This window comes from Podarcis pityusensis (genome assembly GCF_964106645.2).
Source record: "Podarcis pityusensis genome assembly, chromosome: 2".
Taxonomy (NCBI): Eukaryota; Metazoa; Chordata; class Lepidosauria; order Squamata; family Lacertidae; genus Podarcis; species Podarcis pityusensis.
In genome coordinates this window covers 31,834,836-31,853,839 of record NC_138029.1, presented here as the reverse complement: position 1 = coordinate 31,853,839, position 19,004 = coordinate 31,834,836, and the positions used below count along the sequence as shown (strand labels likewise).

The 19,004-nt window shown below is 49.6% G+C and overlaps 1 protein-coding gene across 1 annotated transcript; it reads right to left on the bottom strand.

Annotated features, from left to right (window-relative positions):
• Positions 1-3,281: 3,281 nt before the first annotated feature.
• SLC25A10 (solute carrier family 25 member 10) lies at positions 3,282-17,305 on the bottom strand. The gene is made up of 11 exons (XM_080996607.1): positions 16,805-17,305; positions 12,145-12,264; positions 11,052-11,166; positions 10,915-10,963; positions 9,943-9,984; positions 9,540-9,583; positions 8,167-8,237; positions 7,032-7,124; positions 6,034-6,111; positions 5,696-5,752; positions 3,282-5,256 (listed from the first exon to the last, which is right to left on the bottom strand). The coding sequence occupies exons 1-11, from the start codon at positions 17,036-17,038 to the stop codon at positions 5,155-5,157; spliced, it is 1,005 nt and encodes a 334-aa protein (XP_080852733.1). The 5' UTR covers positions 17,039-17,305; the 3' UTR covers positions 3,282-5,154.
• Positions 17,306-19,004: the final 1,699 nt, after the last annotated feature.

Below are 19,004 nucleotides of genomic sequence, written 5' to 3'. Positions count from 1 at the left end.
CATGCTGCATCCTTAAAAATATCATTTTGCATACACATTTGTCATGTGAACGAGGAGAGTGCAATGAAGGGAAATGTTTCAGGAGGGAGCACTGTAATTATATGCAGCATGAAGTGCTACAGCAGGCTTCCTCAAACTCGGCCCTCCAGATGTTTTGAGACTACAATTCCCATCATCCCTGACCACTGGTCCTGCTAGCTAGGGATCATGGGAGCTGCAGGCCAAAAACATCTGGAGGGCTGAGGTTGAGGAAGCCTGTGCTACAGCCTCTGCAGGGAAAACTTCACAGCTTGATCCTGCGTCAATGCATAAACTAACCCTGAGCATTCATAAGCACCAGTGCTGAACAGCTTCTGTCCCAGGTATGAATAGGAGCCAATTTGTAGGGGCTGAGGTCCCTTCGCCCCCCCATAAAATATTTGAAGGGGCTAGCCTCCCCAAAAGTTGGTGGGCATTGCCTTTCAAATGGTGTGTGCCACATCATGTGGGGCAGGGCTTACCTGGGCACCCCCTCCAATATTTTATTCAAGTTGGCACCCCTGCCTGGTATCCCCTTGCTTATACTACTCAGGGCACCTTATGCTACCTAAACCAAACTACGCTAGTCAACTGGAAGCAGTAGCAGTCGTGAAAGCAAGTCAGACTACCCTTTTAGTTGTGGAGTAAGCACCAACTCAGAAGAGGGGCTGAGTTTGAAACGCATGTTGGTTGAACTAAATTACACACACACCTTGCCACCGCCCCAGTTGACATTTGTCATTTGTGCCATTTCTTCCATGGCTAAGCAAAGTTACACCACTATGACCATTAAGTCAAGCCTAACAAATACTAGAAGCTGAATACCTGATCCCAGTGCCTAGGTTTGCCAGAGCGATGCACAAATAGGATAAATAATGTGTAAAGCCAAGACACTACTCAAATCAGGGATTGTGTAGTTCTGTTCAGTGTTTTGTAGCACTCTCCACACTCATTTGGCAGTTGTTTGGAATGGCAAGAAGTTAGAGGTATTTGCCAGCTTCCTCCTGGCCTGACCCCACCTGCTAAGCCAGGATATTGTGCAGTCCTTGCTCCATCCTAGGAAAAACAAGCTTCCTTCGTAGGAAACATCCAACTACCCTGGCATGTATTTTGTGAATTGACAGGGGTGCAGCTGCTGGACCACACCATGTAGCTTAGGTTCTTGGCATCTCTGAACGATGTTGCATATATTCATAAAAAAGACTGACTGACCACATCTTCTTTAGTGTTCTGTAGTCAATTTTACACACAGCAGCAGCAAATCAAACAACTACCTGCCATGGTGGACGAATACTATTTCCAGGACAAGAGGCAGCACGCTTCTAAAAACCAGCAGCTGGAGAACAGCAGCAAGAGAGGGGTATTGTGCTCATGCACCACCTGTAGACATCCCAAAATTGTCTGGCTGGCGACCAACAAGGCAGTTGTATTATGTTCAATCCTAGCTCCCTGACAAGCATAGCCAAACAGGCATTTGCTAGAGCTACATTTTTTTGGCATGCATTGAAAGCACCGTCAGGACATGCCTCTAAAAAAATGCAATGTGTGATACCTCCCTCTGTCCTGCTGCAGCACAGGTCAGCCAGACCCAGGTTATCCTGGCAACACGCTGGAAGGGGTGAGAGAGGAGACAGGAGTCACATATGCTTATCTCCTCTCCATCACTAATTGGGGCTACGGAGAGCACAGTCTGCACCCAAGCTCCATCTGCTGAGTGCCGACAGTGCCTGGAGCCATCTCCACAGCTCCAGTGCTTTATGCATCATGCAGCAACCTAGCACTGAATGCATCAAGCTGGGGAGAATGGAAGAGCGGCACACTTGCCTCTGCGGGCAGTAAGCTCTCTGTACTGTGCAGAACAGTACAGCTTTCAGTATCCAATCTGCATCCTACTTGGAGAGGCTAAATAAACTGGGGAAAGGAACAGAGGATAAGTGCCAACCAACAGCTGCTGGCCCCCAGAATCACACTAAGACATAGGGATCTAATGTGTCATAAAAGGGGTGCAAGTCAGATCCCCAGGGGTGAAGAACCTGTGGCTCTGTAGATGTTGTTAGACTCCCAACTCCCAGAGCCTGCATGACAAATGGTCAAGGATGATGGGAGAGTTGCAGTAAAAAGGTAAAGGTAAAGGACCTCTGGATGGTTAAGTCCAGTCAAAGGAGACTATGGGCTGTGGCGCTCATCTCGCTTCAGGACAAGGGAGCCAGCATTTGTCCACAGAAAGCTTTCTGGGTCATGTGGCCAGCATGACTAAACCACTTCTGGCGCAACTGAGCACCGTGACAGAAGCCAGAGCACACAGAAACGCTGTTTACCTTCCCACCACAGCAGTACCTATTTATCTACTTGCGCTGGCGTGCTTTCGAACTGCTAGGTTGGCAAGTTCAAGAGGCTCAGTGGCTTAGACCACAGTGCCACCCGTTGCCTACCACAGCACTACAACTTCCAGTCTTTTTGTCGCTATGTGCCTCAGCCACTTAAGAGGTCCATAGGTTGCTCTTACCTGGGGATACTGGAATGCGGCTCAAAGAGCAGGCTTGGGAACAAAGCGCTGTTATTGCCAGACCTAATTAAGCTTTGTTAAGATGACAAATTTGCATTCCCTTGGCCTTCTTCTACAGCCCAATTAGCGCCTTGTCCAGACGCACCTCTCATGCAAGCCACACAGTATGGGGTAGATAAATGTTGGCAGCCATAACTAGGGACAACACCTGTGTTTGAGACACCGCTTCCTCATGCTCTGTTTGAGACAGAACAGGGCTGCCGATTCCAGGGACTGAACCTGGGACCTTCTGTATGTAAGGCGGAGGCTCTAACACTGGTCCACCCCCCTACATGGGTTTATACCATTTGCCTCATACAATAAAGGGACTCAATCTTAAGTCCTGTAGCTTCCCACTGCACTTTGTACCACAGCAAGATACTGCATAGGAGAAAGTGGATCTACACAATTTGGACATCAAATTCCTTAAAGTCTGGCAACAGAAGCAATTTGCTGCGACATGGACTAGCCCTGCTCACTCAACCATGCTAGGTTGGCACCTGTTGAAAATGAGAATACGTCTCTCTCTCTCTCTCTGGAAACTGTTAACTAAAAATGGTTCAATACGCCACATTTGAGGGACATTTTAAATAACAGCACTGTACAAAACCGTTTAGCCTTCTCATTTTCCCAACAGAGCGAACTTGGAGGATGTAAATCCGAAGTCATATGACACACATTGAAAGGGACTGGCGCTTCAGGAACAAGCAACACCTGCTTTTCACAATTACTTTATTGTCATGATTACAAAAGTGCTGATTTAGTTGCTCTGGCTCTTCGACCCCGCAGAATCATTACCCTCTGGAATGACGCTTCACACCCGGGGGGGCTGACCGGTGAGGGGGGCACCACATGCCGGCAAAACAAAGGCCAGCAGAAACAAGGGACAAATGGCCGATACGACAATCACTTCATTAGGCGTGGGCCGGATCCAGAGGCATTTTTTAAAAAAAAATTCAGTGCTACAGAATGGGGCCTTGACAACATCACAGAAAAAGCAAGGCAACGTGGAAAGATTTCACAGCCGTCTAGGCTCCCTCCAAAGCTGCCAAGAGGCTCAGAGGAACTGCCAGAGGATAAATCGGGCAGGGAGTAGGGAAAGTTTGGCAGCTTAAGAGGCACACAATGTCTATCTGTGACACCTACTCTAGAGTAAACCTAGTAAACAGAGGGCCTCCCCCTGCCCTGCAACCTTAGCCCATGCCATGGGTCATATGGACCATGTTCTCCCCGTCCCAGATCCTCCGTGAAGGCCTTGCCAACTTACGACAGCCCCCCCCCACCATCATATGCCAAGAGGCCTGCTCACTTGGGGTACATGAGAAGCGAAGGAGGTGTCACAAGGGATTCAAATGTTCTCTCCCCCTGGCTGAGCTAACTTGGCTCTTGCTAGTTAGAGGAATACCTCAGAAACCTATTCTCTGCTCTCATTAGTGCCCCTCCCCCAGGAGGCCCTTTGGTTTCAGGAGGCTTTGGCTGAACAAGGTTAAAGCGAGAAGCAAAATGAAGGAGGCAAGGCTTGCTAGGCCGGCCGTAGACTGCGGTGTTGCTTGCCCTATGCTACCACTACTACCAGTCACAGTTAAATACAAGGGGCCATCCGTGCCACATACAGCAGACCTGAGGGTTAAGAAGAGACTGAGGTAGGATAAAGGGAGGAGGCCGGACGCAGTGAGGGAAACCTTGTGTTCGTAGAAACATTTAAAAATCTGGGACGCTGAAGGGTAAGAAGGAAAAGGTGCCCGCCAGGTGTATTGCTATCGACAGCCCCACCATTAACTAATAGAACCCCTCTCCAGTTCACTCGTAAACATTTAAAAATGGACAGAGAACATTATTATTATTATTAAGTTTCTACCTCCCCACATGGAGATGCACGTCTGCTCCAGAAGAGCAGGGGAGAAAGCAGTGCTCAGCATGGCAAGGTGAATGGGAGATGGGAGGCCGTGGCACCCAACTCCCCCCCCCCCCAAAGAAACAACGAAGGAGACTGAGAGGACAGAGAAATATGGTGGTATTGCAGAAGAGGCAAGTTACTGCCCATGGCACAGCGCAGGAGCAACTTCAGTCTTGCAGGGCTCCTGTAGCGAGTGGTAGCAAATGTTGCAATGCCAACGGGCAAGACAAGGGCATTCGTGGGGCTGTTGGGCGTTAAGAGGAGATGCTGTGGGGTCAGCAGGGTTACTACTGCACGGCAGACAGTATTGTGGTGCTGCTGCTAACGGCAATGAATGGAGGCTCCAGTGAACTGCTGGGCATAGGAGAAAGGCATTGTGGGAAGAGGTTGGCCGCTCACTGCTACTGGGCACTAAAGGAGAGAGTTCTGATTGGCTGTCTGTCATACCATCAGGCACCAAGCAATGCCAAAGGGTTGGCTAGCAGCTGTGAGAAACTGTCAGGCACTGAAAGGGGGCATTCTGCGAGAGTTCAGCTGGTGCCGCAGCGCTAAAAAGGGCACTGTTAATAATGCCTCACCTTGGCAAAGGAATATTGTGTGATACCCGGGCACTGTGGGGGTCGTAGTGTCCAAGCCCTCCCCGCCCCCGGTCCTCCAGGTTTATGCCTCTGACTAAGGCAGGCCCTCTTCTCCCTCAGGCCAACACTTTGATCCCAAAGTTTTTGCGCAGCTGCTCCAGGAAAACAAAGGTGAGCACCGTATGAGGGACCAAGCGGACGCCAGCAGGAACAAGGCCCTAGAAGAGGAAATTGGTTATGGTCAGCTTCTGTCAATCCTGGAATCGTGGCCGCAAGCTGCACAGCTAGACCAAGGAGGGAAGGTGGGGCTTGAAAAAGAGGCAGCTGGCAAAGGGTCCCAGTGGAGAGAAGCCCAGATTTTGATCCCATGCATCTACTCCAGTATCTGGAGTCATATGAGGCTTTTTCACTCACTTGGCATCACCTAAAGGCCAGGTAGCCTGGCATGCAGCTGTAGCACTTGAGCAGGGGAAGGGATGCAAGGGAGGCAGTGGAGCCATCTTGGGAATAGGGAGGCAAACTGGAGAAGCACAGTGGCTGGGGACCAAAAGGGCAGGAATGCAGGACTAGGAAGGGCTAGGAGTTGTGCTGTCTGGATTGCGTGCCTGGTCTACTTGGTGCAATCACCCATCGATGCTTCTGCTGCATCTGCATTACCTTATAAAATGCCAGTGGCCCAAGCTTGGCTGTCTCCATTGCACAGTGCACGACACCCTGAGAGAGAATGAGAAAGAAGTCAGCCCATGCCCAGGCAGCCCCCTGTACAGATCCCATTCCTCTCCTTACAAGGCTCAATCTCTGCCAGTCACAAACTGATGAAGCGCTGCAGCAGCCAGAATGATGCTCAGGGGCATGGCACCAAGCAGCAGCAAAAGAAAAAACAGAAAGCTGGCCAGAAGGCCAGTGATATCTATAGGATGATGCTTAGTTCAAGCAACCAATGAATCAAGAGACTGGAAATCAGGACAGCCATTGACAGGGATCAGATCACTCACCCGATACTCCCCCTGGGAGTTCATAAGGCGTGTCTTCAGCACATCCAAGGGCTGACACAGGAATGTGGCACATCCTCCCTGCAATGAAAAGGGGTGTGTGTGTGATGGCAGCAGAGCCTTTTTGAAATCCTGTGTTACAGGGCATGGCGTGAATGTCACTAGAAGCACGCCCACTTGATAAGCTAGTTATCAACTGACATACTGCTACGTGGTAGTTGGAGGAAAGGGCGATATCTCACCCCACCGCTGTGTTAAGAGTAGAAATCCAGTGATGAAGCAGGGGAGTGGCAAGGCATTTCTCTCTAGTTGCAGACCACTGGTTTACCAAACAGTTACCTAAAATTAGTGTGTGGCATGTGCTGTGTTTTTAAGCCATGGAGCAGAATAAATGGGTAGAGGCCACAAAATCATCTTGCATGATCTGCACTGGAATATATAGTTCCCTGAAGCACCTCCTTCATAGTGCCCCAGACCTTAAAGAACCCCATCCCTCTATCCAGCTAATTCTCTTTCTCACCAACCTTTCAAAGCCTTCTATAAAACCAACTTCTTGGGCAAAACCTCTTCTACACTGCAGTGCCTGCTATTAGCCCTACCTTCCCTTTTACTTTTTCCCCTTTGTCAAACCTTGCTCTCTCCATTAGTCCTTAATCCAGAGGCTCATGGTCTTATTCATTCCAAACAGCACCCAGTAGACTAACTACTGGGTCCAAGCAGATGCTCAGTAATGTAACAGCTTTACAAAGGAGCTACAAAGCAGTCATGAGCCTAGTACAGGCTTAAACAATGTATGGTCCCCACCAAGCCCAAAACAAGCCCCAGTCAAGTATGGTAGATACCGTATTTTTCGCTCTATAGGACACACTTTTTCCCCTTCAAAAATGAAGGGGAAATGTGTGTGGGTCCTATGGAGCGAAGACGCCATAGCCCCAATGAATACACACACACAAACAAAATAAAATCCTTGACTTTGCACCCACACCCAGGTATCCACTTACAGCAATAAAGCTGGCCAAGAAATGGGTGAGAATATTGTCGGAGAGGAAACCGGTCCCAAGAACCAACTGCTTAGCCTGGTCGTAGCAGGAGAGCTGCAGAGAAGCAGAAAGATGTGAGACTGGCCCCAAATCTCCCAGCACTCATGAGCAAGCAGAGAGACTGGCCCTGAAACGGAGTGTCCATTCTCTGTTGAACCACAAGGGATCAGGCAAGACAGCGGCACCAGCCCCTGCAGTGTATCAGGAGGACAAGTGGCAAAAGTGTGACTAATCCTCAGCCCTCTTGGACAAATCTCCTGTCTCATCAGTACTGCCAGGAAGACAAGGAAGTTGTTGGCCTAATCCGGGGGAACTTGGGGCTCTCTAGACTACCAACCCTTGTTATTATCTTTGCTGGCTGGGGGTGATGAGAGTCCAATAGCATCTGGAGGGCTGCAGGTTCCCCACCCCTGGCCTAACCCATCTTTAAAAGCCCTAAGCCAATATGCTGAGGACACAGGTGGACTGGGAAATATAGGATCTCATTCTCCAGCCTACACCGGGTCACTTGTGCTTTTACACCCTTTTGCACAAATCTCTCACCTTGAGAAAACAATTGCTACAGAGCCTGACCTCTCCTCTCACCCCCACCCCCTTGCAGCCCCAGAGACAGGAGAGACAGTACGAAGGAACCTACAAACTAACCTGTTACCCTTGGGCCCAGAGACTAAGAGAAGCCTTCAAACATTTTAACGTTTTGAGTCAAAAGCTATTAGTGCTGTCTGCAGGTTTTGCAAACACATGCTGCCTTCTGCATCCTGCTGTCTGAACGCAGCTGCCTATAGCCTCCCTATGGGAAGACTGGCTCTTGTGGGGAAGTCATGCCTGGACTAGAAATCTTACCCTGCATGCAGAGAGGGTGTCTCTTCCATTACATCTGACTGTAACAGGACAGGATTTGTACTAAATCCTATTTTCCCTCCCCAGGTGGCTAGAGAACATGTCAATCGATTTCATGCCTGGGATGAAAAGTGGGCATATAGATATGGCCTTGATGTGCATTGTGGTGGGTATATGCCTAGCTAAATATGCACACATGTAGGCTGGATTTAGGTGCACATCCACCAGCAACTATGGCTCTTTTTTGTATCACTACCTGTCCAACGGTAACCAGGGCCCCTCGACTTGCTGCCATTGAAGCTCCCGAGAACAATTTCTTCACACCCTCTGCAAAGACAAAAGGGATTCAAGGCATGGGGTATACAGGGTAGAGCTCACCAGGTTGCACAGTCTACAAACAGCAGTGCTTTTCTGCTCGTCAACTCTTCAGAAACCACAGCCTCCCAGCCCCTAAGACACTGCCCAGGAATGGATATCCTCTATTGCTCCCAAAGATACAGGAATGAGGTTATAATCTACTAGGTGCTTAGAAAGCAGAGCCAATCCATAAAAGACTTCACTGTATTCTAGCACAGGCTGGTTTTAAAAGGCTATGAAATAGCTCCTCATTTAGCCAAAGCCAGACGATCAGAAGCCTTGATAGGGCAGAGATACTGATGCCCCATCACAATAAAATATCTGTGGTTGGAAGATTAAAATATAAATCTGTGGTTAGAAATCAAAGCATCAGAGAAGATAAGATCTCCTATTAGATGCCTGTGGAAGAGAGAACACTGCTGAAACTAATCAGGGACAGAGGACAGGGGCAGTCGCTCAGACTGGGTCTCTCTGCTCTTGCACAGTTTCACTTTTTGAAACCCAGTCCAGCTGCCAATCTATGCGCACTTGCCTAGGGGCAAGCCACAGTGGATCTGAACCAGTGAAGGCTGCATGACTTGTAGACTCTGCTCCTTGCCTTTTCTCCTCAATTTCCAGAGCAACATGGAGCAGGAAGCTACCATTCCTCATCCTTCCACTGGACTTTAAAGGCAGGAGGGGTGGGTCTTATTTTCTCCACTTGCCAATCTCCCTCTCCCCCCATTGCCCCCCTCTAACACACACAAAGGGACAACCCTTTTAGTCTCCTCTCTCCCTTTTCCCTGGGCCCCATATGCTTGTTCTCTGTGACGCTCTAGAAGCCAAGTATGTGGTCAACTCTGAATTCTACCCGTGTGAACTCCAGGTCACCATATTCCCCTGCACTTCCCATCAGCTTACTCACCCCTCTCCCTTCCAAACGTTCAGCGGCTGCCAGACTCAAGAGGAGCTTGCAAGTGGCTCCCATCACTGATCCCAAAGAGCCACTAAACAAAGGCTGTACCTGCAACTTTCGCAGGCTCTCATCCTGCCACCAGCTTTACTTCCAGGTAGTTTGCCTTGGATGGTGTTGCCCCTCCTCCTGGCACTGGTTTTGCCAGCTTCCTGGCACCGGGACTGGCCTGTAACCTAACAGCTCCCACTTCCATATAGAAAAGGGGACTGAGGCTGCAGCAGATTCTCCCCAAGGCCAATTTCTTTCATTCAGGGTGAGCTCCCTGTGGCCTCTCAGAAGCTCAAACTAGCCACACTGCGCGCTGACCAAATCCTTACCTTCACGAAGCACCCGATACAACCCATCCAGAGCATGTGAGTAGCTAGAAAGCAAAGAGAGACCATATTAGACACCTAAACCCATCTTGCTGCAGCTGCTACTTCTGCTGGCCACACCAGACAGAAGGCTGCAACTATAGACTCTTCCAGATCTAGTAGGGACTTATAGAACCCTGGGCTTTGGTTGCCAGGGGGTGCTGTCCTGATTCAGAAAGGTGTCTTTGAGCTTCAAACAATTGGAATTTGAGGATCCATGCTGCCCCTCTGTGGCCATGCAGCTTCAATACAACCCTTTACGGAGGGATAAAGGCTTTCACAGGGTCCGCCTCCTTAATGCTATTATTTGCCTCTCCCGCACTTGTGCATCTCCTGTACAACCCCCCTCTGCAATCTGGACACTCACTTCCGCCGCAGATGCACCGGCTGCTTCATGTCATTCTGCATCCTGTGGAGGGAAGAGCATCACAGCGTTAAGGACACTTTCATGAGGGAAGGGAGACAAAAGCCTTTCCCAAATCACACCCACCCACCCCCGCCACCATAGGATGCTGAGTTTGCCCCAGAGCAAGGCGAACCACAGAGACAATGGGCTAAATTCTGTGTAGCTGTTCAGAATTTTGTGATCATATACCTGAAGGAGCATCTCCACCCCATCGTTCAGCCCAGACACTGAGATCCAGCGCCGAGGGCCTTTTGGCGGTTCCCTCCCTGCGAGAAGTGAGGTTACAGGGAACCAGACAGAGGGCCTTCTCGGTAGTGGCGCCCACCCTGTGGAAAACCCTCCCATCAGATGTCAAGGAAATAACCAACTATCTGACTTTTAGAAGACATCTGAAGGGAAGATTTTAATGTTTGGTGTTTTTAATATTCTGTTGGGAGCCACCCAGAGTTGCTTGGTGAACCCAGCCAGATGGGAGGGGTATAAATAGTACATCATCATCATTATCGAGTTGGAAGGAACCCCATGGATAATCTAATGCAGCCCCCTGCAATACAGGAATATGCAGCTGGGATCAAACCTGCAGCCTTGGCATTTTCAGCACCATGCTCTAACCCACTGAGCTATCCAGCTAGCACTAAGCAGATTTCTCTGTCAGCAGAAGCATTTCTGATGGTGAAATGATCAGCCCTCTCCTCCCCCCGCATGCTGCTGCAGGGACTCTCCAAACCCCCCTGCCCACCCGAGCCAATTTAAGGGGGCACGAAGAGGGAAAACACCACTGAACTGGCGAAAGTCCTTGTGTGGGCTTATCCAGCCCCATGGAATGTCCCCGAGTTCAGTAGGGGTGTAAAGAGTCAAGTGAACAGGTCACGGGGAGCTGAACTGGGCAAGGTTGAAGCACAGCCATAGGGAAAGGGGAAGGAGACCACTGACCTGACATTCACCATGTCCGCTGGGGTCCCCACGAACCCACCGGTGAAACCTGCAACCAGAGAACAGCAGGTGAAAGGGGGCTGTGCAGCCTGCACTGGCGTGGCCCGACATCCTGCGCTTGCCAAGCCCCAGCTCACCTCCTACTGCACCTAGCAGCACCTTCTGGTAGAAGGGCATTGGCCCCTGGGCACCCTGGCTCAAGTGGTCCCGTACAGTCTCATAGATGGCAAAGCGGGTGAGGGAGTACGTCATCTGGAGAAGCAGAAAGAGTCAGAGCAGGTTGGCAGCAGCTCTCAGGCCCTGGTCCTGCCCAGCACAGGGCAATCGCTCATCAGAATCACCGTTCAGCCATGGCATCAGCTTGGCAATGGCGCAGCCCCTGCGCTGGGGCATGACCACAGCCTTTGCATTATGGCGCTTGTGCCCTTAAGAGCCATGGCAGCAGTGTCCTTTTCGCCAATCAACAGGCACCACCCGGTATATATGCAAGAGGTGCGACCCCAAATGAAGCTCTCTTCTTCCCCAAACCCTGCTTGCCGTAGCAGAGGCCAACCCTAACACCCAACTATTCAGGAATCATAGATTCTGCAAGCAGAATGATATTCAAGCAGGGCTTATGGTGACTGCAGAAATCAATGTGACGTTATTACAGAGCCACTTGCAAGGATTGAGAATTCCCTTGCAGAGTCGTGTGCCAGTGTGCCAGGAGTGGAGGGAGCCATTGTGACTGTCAGTGCACTGCTAAATAAACAAGCTATTAAAAGGGAAGAAGGATACAACTCAAGAAGCTGTCGCTTCTCTCAGCTTCTCCTCATCTGCACAAGATGCCTGACTCATCAAAGTCTTGGGGAGGACATAGCTTAGAAGCACATGCCTCTTTTCAGAAATTCCTAGTCTAAAAACCTGCTTGACCTTCTCAGATGGCAGGGGCTATTGGATCCTTATATTCTATTGACAATATTCTGCGGGATTTTTGCCGTTAACTGTGACCAAATGGCCTCTCAGTTTCAGAGACTGCAAGTCGACCTAATTTACAAAGCTCTGTCTGTGAAGTCAAACACAGTCTCAGTGTTAAATCTGTGGAATACGCTTTGAAGGGTGCTGGAAGAAGCTGCAGAACTCTCACGGGTAGCGTGATGGAACCAGAAGGCTGGCATGGGGAGCCAGACAAAAGGAGCAGGGCTGAACAGACCAGGGTAAAGCAATTGTTGCAGCGGCCCAACAACTCACCTGCCGGCAGAGGGAGGCACTAAGCCCACTGTAGAGGGCCAGAAAGCCATCGTTGCGAATCACACGCAAGGCCATGCCCGTCATGCGCATCTTCACTTCCTGCTGGGTTTGCAGGTGGACCTAGAGGCAAGAAAAGCAGGTAGCAAACAGGTCAGGCTGGATTTGCCAGGCTCTTCGTTCTCCGAGGGATATTCCAGGGGGGCCAGGGGAAGGAAAAGATTAAGCAGCCACGGCCCATGCACCTCTGATAGAGCAAACAAATGAAACTGCAACTCCACGTCAACAAGATCTCAGGAATTCATTGTAAACATTCACTTTGAATCTTTTACTCCAAGAATACTGCCCACCAGAGCTTAAGGAGAGATTCTTTCTATTTTTAAAGCTATGACTGATTTTTCCCCCCTAGAGACAATCCCTTTGCATAAGAATTTATATTTTGCTATCCTGCTCCACTCTCCCCCATAAAATGTGGAAAAGGATTCCTAACTTCTGGTTTCCTTGCTTTTACAAAACCCTTTCCCCTCCATCGGGACATGTGGCTTGCCCAACAAAACCTACTCCTTCCAGAAATACAAGTCTTACCTCCCAGCTACCTCCCCCAATTTCTCCCAGATATTATTCCCCCCAGTGAGCTGTAAGAAGATTCCTGCATTCTTCACCCCATAACCTAATGGGTGCTATTAATTTTGGAGGGTTTTGCAATCACAGCCGCAAGGCACTTGTTCCAGCCATGGCAAGGGGCTTCCCTGGACAGTCTGGTGCCTGCATCCACAGACGATTGCTGACCCATCTGCTTCTGTAGTTTAGAAATGCAGGTCAACATTGGTTTCCCAGATTACCATCCCACCTGCAAGCACCCTGACCTCGCAGTGGAGCAGCTCGTGTTTATAGTACTGTACAGCCAACTTGGAGAGAATTTAGGTGAAAGGCTGCCACGTTGATAAAAATCAAAAAAACCTTGGCAGGGCCATTGGCCAACCAGCCCTTATCCTGAAGAAGGGGAGAGGTCAATTCAAGCAACAAGAGAATGTCGCCTACACAAGTTCTGAACTGGACCCAGAAATGAAATAGTACAAAACACTTGCACTTCTCGACACTGGCCTTCTCCCATCCTGCATGATATTACTGTAAGGAACAAGGAGTCCAAGCAATTATCTGACTGGAGGTTCTTGAATGCAAATGTACCAATGTTTTATAGGCAGCTGGGGATAGCTTAGTTGGTAGAGCATGAGACTCTTAAATCTCCGGGTTGTGGGTTCTAGCCCCACATTGGGCGAAATATCCCTGCATTGCAAGGGATTGGACGAAGTGACTCTTGTGGTCCCTTCCAACTCTACAGTGATTCTATATTGGTTAGCGTGTCGGATTAGCAGCTGGGAGACCAGGGTTCAAATCCTCACTTGGCCGCAGAGCCAGGCACTACCTCATAGGGTTGCCCTGGGGATTAAATGAGCAGGGAAACCATGTACTTGAGTTTTTGGGAGAAAAGCAATAAATAAAATAAAATATATTTTATATAAATATATAAATTTAAATAAATTTAATTTAAATAAATAAAAGCAATCAATCAATCAATCAATCAATCAATCAATCCAAGAGCCTTCTAGGAGCAGGGGTTAGAGTTCAACAACAACAAGACCCACAGCTTCGCCATTTTTGGTAAGACCCACCCTTTTAAGAAGCAAGTGGATTGAAGCAGCCCCCGGTGGAAACACACATCAGCTGAGGCTGCAGAAGTACCAGTAGCCAGGAGAGGGCAGTGAAGCGGTGGACAGCAGTTCAGATGGGCAGTGTTCCCAGGCAGCCAGTGGCAGCTCAAAGATCCCATTGTGAAGGATGAAGCTGGAATGTGCTCATCAAGCAGCTGGCAGGCCCAGCAGTGACACAGGGAAAGCAAACGATGGAGGCTCAAATCTGCAGGAATCTCCAGGGTTAGCAGCTTCATGCTGGCATTAGTGTGCCCCTGCCAGACCATAACAAGGGAAAAGAATGTTCCCACCCCATTAGGGACCAGGGCTAAGTATGCAGAATGCTCAGGGGGAGGCGGGTGAAGTGGGTGAGAATCTCAGAACAGGCCTTGCCTGGTAACTTGTCAGTGGCTGGGCAGAAAAACTTCGTAGCCCCACAAACTCCCCTCCTAAGAAAGCTATCTTTCAAGTTTATTGAGTTTGACAAGTCCATCCCCTTTCTGTCAGCTTTAAAGCAGCCTGTGGGGCAGACTTGGGCCATGTACACACCATACATTCCCACCCCCACAGAATCCTGGGAATTGCAGTTTGATAAGGGTGCTGAGAACTGTAGGTCTGTGACGGAGTAAACTAGGGTTCCCAGGATTCTCTAAGGTGTGTGAGTGTGTTTCAGATGTATGTTGTGTATGCAGTCTTTGACATTTGACTTTGAAGAGCAAGGACCAAAGCTGGGGACACCTTGCTGCCATGATGAGCAACGCCTCAGAGACCACTTTTAGACTGCATGCAACTTTTGGCCTAAGTTCATGCAGGTGACAAAGAGATGGGGAAAGGGGCAAGGGCCGGGCCAGGCAGAAAGGAAGGTGGAAACAGGATGTAGCCTCACTTATCACCAATGTTGTGGCCACTGACAGATTACCCCTGAGAAATAGGCCCTAGAGTAGACAGAGAAAGGCAGTTGGCCGATCTCGTCTAGGTACACACAAAAGAAAGGCGGGACAGTTGGGTAATAAAAGGGCTTAGAAAAGTTATCATTAAAATCCCAAGCAGGCTTCTGTGTGGAGATCTAGAGAGCAGCCAGGAGAGGCCTGTTGACACTGGTGTCTTCCTGGATTATAGGACAGATGTGACTAACTGGCACAGCTCGAAGAAGCCCACACGAGGACTGCTACTAGTGCAATGGGGCTTTCTCCCCTCTCCTCACCCCACGTTCCCCAAATTGGCTTGTAGGGAGGAATCAGGAGAACCCTTAGAACACCACATGGGTGAGGAAAGGGAGGACTGTTCCCTTGAGCAAACAGAAATGCTTGCCTTGCCAGAATGTTTGTTTGAATTCTTCCCCATGTTTTGGCCTCCCTCTTTCTTCCTTTCTGATTGGCTTGCCCCATGTCAAGGACGAATGTGTTTCGCGTACATTTGAGGAACCTTGGATTCTGTTTTTAAAACAGAAAACAAAAAAACTTAAGAACGCCCACTATGACGACTAACTGAGAAATAACAGCAATAAAGATTACAAGGCAAAAGAAAATAATTTATCTGTACCCATTCAACAGAGTACGGGAAAACACTGCATCTGCTGATCAGGGCTGCATGCCAGAGATCATTAAGAGAAACTCTTAATGGCCCCACTGACCTTGGACATGCCACATTCCCTCTGTGCGCTTGCCTTTCAGGGCAGAAACTACGGTATCTGGCCACTTGTGAGGGGTCTGCACAATGCCAGAAGTGCAGAATCGTGGCTGAATGGGGCCTCTTTGTTTTTTGCAGGCCTCCATTCATACCAGGAGATACTGCCACTGAATTCAAGCTGTTATCTTGGAAGTCCTCACTTCCAAACCAACACAATTAGGCCTCAGTCTCTCAAACCAAGAAAATGCTGAGCAAATTCTATATCACTTGACACACAGTAGAAGCTAGAAACTAGACAGGCTATACCTGTTTTACAAGTACAGTACAGTAATATTTAACAGAGCAGGGGCCAAACTACTGTGATGATAATTATGCCTTGATCTGTGCTCTCTAATTCGTAGTGGAGAATGCTAGCTGGTCAAATTATACTACACATAATGGAGTTAACTGTCCAGGGGTCCTTTACCTTTACCTTACATAGAATGAACTGGAAATGAGGGGGAGGTGTCTGTTCTCGTTTTTGTATTTTTATGTTTCGAACTTGCCCTGTGATCTTCAGCTGAATACAAATTTAATCAATCAATCAATCAATCTGAACAGACTCAAGACTGTTGCCTTCAGTTAGCTCCTTAGGCACTGCTTCCTGGAAGGCAGCCAACGCCGTCTGGCCAGAGGGAGCCACTACAGGGCACACAGCGGCAGCAGATGCCAGTCTGCTGTGCCCAGGAAACGAGACACCAAGGGGTGCCAGCCAGGGCCAGAATACCAACCACAGGCCACGTCTCTTGCCTGGGAAACGGGGTACATCTGTGCACCACGGTGGTGGTGCCCAGGCAGTTCCAACTTCCTAGTTATCAACGGAGCCAAAATGGCAGATAGAAATCATTGTAAGGGGGGGGGGGGAGAGGAGAAAAGGGAAATGCCACGCCACTGTCAACCCCCTATAGTCTCCAACCCAGAGTGGGGGTGGGCTAAGGAAGTGTCTCCTCGCCTTGCCGTCGCTCGCGCTGCCTTAGACGTAAATGGTAGGTTAGAGGTGAAGAACCTCTCCTTAGAGCACTTTGCTGTTGAGCCACCTTTGCCTGCAGCCAAGCGGGGAAAGGAAGCGGCGCAAGGAATTCCCAAGCTGCAAAGGAAACACGCGGCAATATTGAAGCGGAGGGGGCGGCGAGAGACAAATAGCAGGGATGGGGCCAGCAGAGATCAGGGCAGGGGAGCCCAGGGGGAAGACGGGAGGCAGAGGGCCGGAGAGGGATTTTAGGGGCCAGGTCCCCCCATCCGTCGCCGGGGAAAGGGGTGCCCTGTCTTCTTTCCTGGCGGGTTTCTCTAACGCAAAGACGCACCTTGAGCAGGTCTAGCGGGTGGGTGCAGCAGGCTGCCCCGCACGAGGCCAGGCCTCCGAAGTACCAGCGGGACACGCGTTTCTCCACCATCGCGCCGCCGGCTCTGCGTGGCTGCTGCTGCTCCTCACCTCCCCGCTGCCCGGACCCGGGAAGCCCGGCCGCCGCCTCCTCCTGCTCACCGCCGCCGCTCCCTGCACTGAACCGACGAGGCCTTAAAGGGGCAACGCCCGCCATGGGAGGGACGCCTTAAAAGAGCAACGCGGAGGCCCGGCTGGGTGTACCGGGGAGGGAGAGTAACCGGGAGAGGGTACGCAGCCTTCCTCCGCTCAGGCGGAGCCCCCGTCTTTGTCCGCCCCCGCGCATTCCGGCTTCTGGACAATCACCTTTCGACGACGGATTCTGCAGCGTCGGGCGCCGCTGATCTCCGCTGCCCGCCAAGATCATGGCTAATCTGGAAGGAAATCCTGGCTCTGTTTAAATCGAGCAGCCAAGCTGCTGCTGACTCCTTCGTTGTAAATTCACACACAGTTCCTCGCCCCCCCTCCTTTTTTGGGTTTTGTGGTACAGTATAGATAGGGAGGAGGAATTAAAGAACATTTTAAAGAGGGTGAAAGAGGAGAGCGCGAAATATGGTCTGAAGCTCAACATCAAAAAAAAAACAACACTGGTCCCATCGCCTCCTGGCAAATAAGGGGAAGAAATGGAGGCAGTGAGAGATTTTACTTTCATGGGTTCCATGGTCACTGCAGATGGTGACAGCAGTCACAAAATTAAAAGATGCCTGCTTCTTGGGAGAAAAGCAATGACAAACCTAGACAGCATCTTAAAAGGCAGAGATCACCTTGCCGACAAAGGTCCCTATAGTTAAAGCTATGGTTTTCCCAGTAGTGGAGTATGGAAGTGAGAGATGGACCATAAAGAAGGCTAATTGCCAAATAATTGATGCTTTTGAATTATGATGCTGGAGGAAACTCTTGAGAGTCCCATGGACTGCAAGAAGATCAAACCTCTCCATTCTGAAGGAAATCAGCCCTGAGTGGTCACTGGAAGGGCAGATCCTGAAGCTGAGGCTCCAAGACTTTGGCCGCCTCAGGAGAAGAGAAGACTCCCTGGAAAAGACCCTGATGTTGGGAAAGATTGAGGGCACAAGGAGAAGGGGACGACAGAGGACGAGATGGCTGGACAGTGTTCTCGAAGCTACTAACATGAATCTGACCAAACTGCAGGAGGCAGTGGAAGACAGGAGTGCCTGGCGTGCTCTGGTTCATGGGGTCATGAAGTGTCGGACATGACTAAACAACAACAAATAGATAGGTCAAACACAATTGCAAAAGGAGAAGAGTGCACTAGCTGGCAACAACAACTCCCTGTCAAGTGTATATTTGGCGGCAAACCTGGATTTGTTCTTGCGTTACATCAGCCAAACACTTATTGTACATAACGCCATTGTAGTTTCTTGTTCTACATATGACTTTCGGAGTGCTGAGAGAAATGTTTATTGTGAAAGTGTGTGTTCCTAGCGCAGGTGGATATTTTTGCAGCCTTGTAACAGACATGATTGGCATCAAAATACCAGCCCTTATGTCTCCTGCCCCCTCATTTAAGAACTTACCCTTTCCAGGGAATGTTTGTTAAGAAAAAACTGTTGGCAGTGACTGTTTGCAATATCTGAAAAACCTGTTTACAATATTAACCCCGCATCTCAAAGCTGTGTCATATCGCCTCAATCACACTATCTTTCATTGGCAACAGTCCTTGTATTCATAGGCCAGGTCTATGGATATTTACTCAGATGCAAGTCCTACTGTGTTTATTGACGTTTAGGATTGCAGGGAGCTGAATGCCACAGAAGATGGCATCCCCTTGGCAAATTCTATACACAGTGAAGGGCAACCATCACACTGGGTATCCTCATCATATGGAGCAGAAATATTCACTAATATGATGGCACTAGATAAGAACTGTTGAAGGCACAGGCCAGCATCATTCAGCCCACAAGCATAATGTCTATTCCCACTCTTGGCTGCAAGCTATCAAGTGGCTTGCATGTGTGCAAAAACTGGTCCTCAAAAAGCAATAAGATCCTAGAGATTGGCATATTGTCTCTAACTCCAGGATAGCAAAGAGATCACTGTTAGGCTGAACTGCCATTCTTGGTGAGTCACACTGCCCTAAACAGGAAATGGTGGACCTGGAGAAG

Excerpts from the sequence above, each read along its gene's own strand:
- SLC25A10 (XM_080996607.1), bottom strand. The coding sequence starts at position 17,038 with ATGGCGGGCGTTGCCCCTTTAAGGCCTCGTCGGTTCAGTGCAGGGAGC. Across the intron at positions 11,167-12,144 it reads GTGCCTCCCTCTGCCGGCAG|ATGACGTACTCCCTCACCCG; the intron begins GTGAGTTGTTGG and ends CTGCTTCTCCAG. Across the intron at positions 10,964-11,051 it reads GCTGCTAGGTGCAGTAGGAG|GTTTCACCGGTGGGTTCGTG; the intron begins GTGAGCTGGGGC and ends CTCTGGTTGCAG.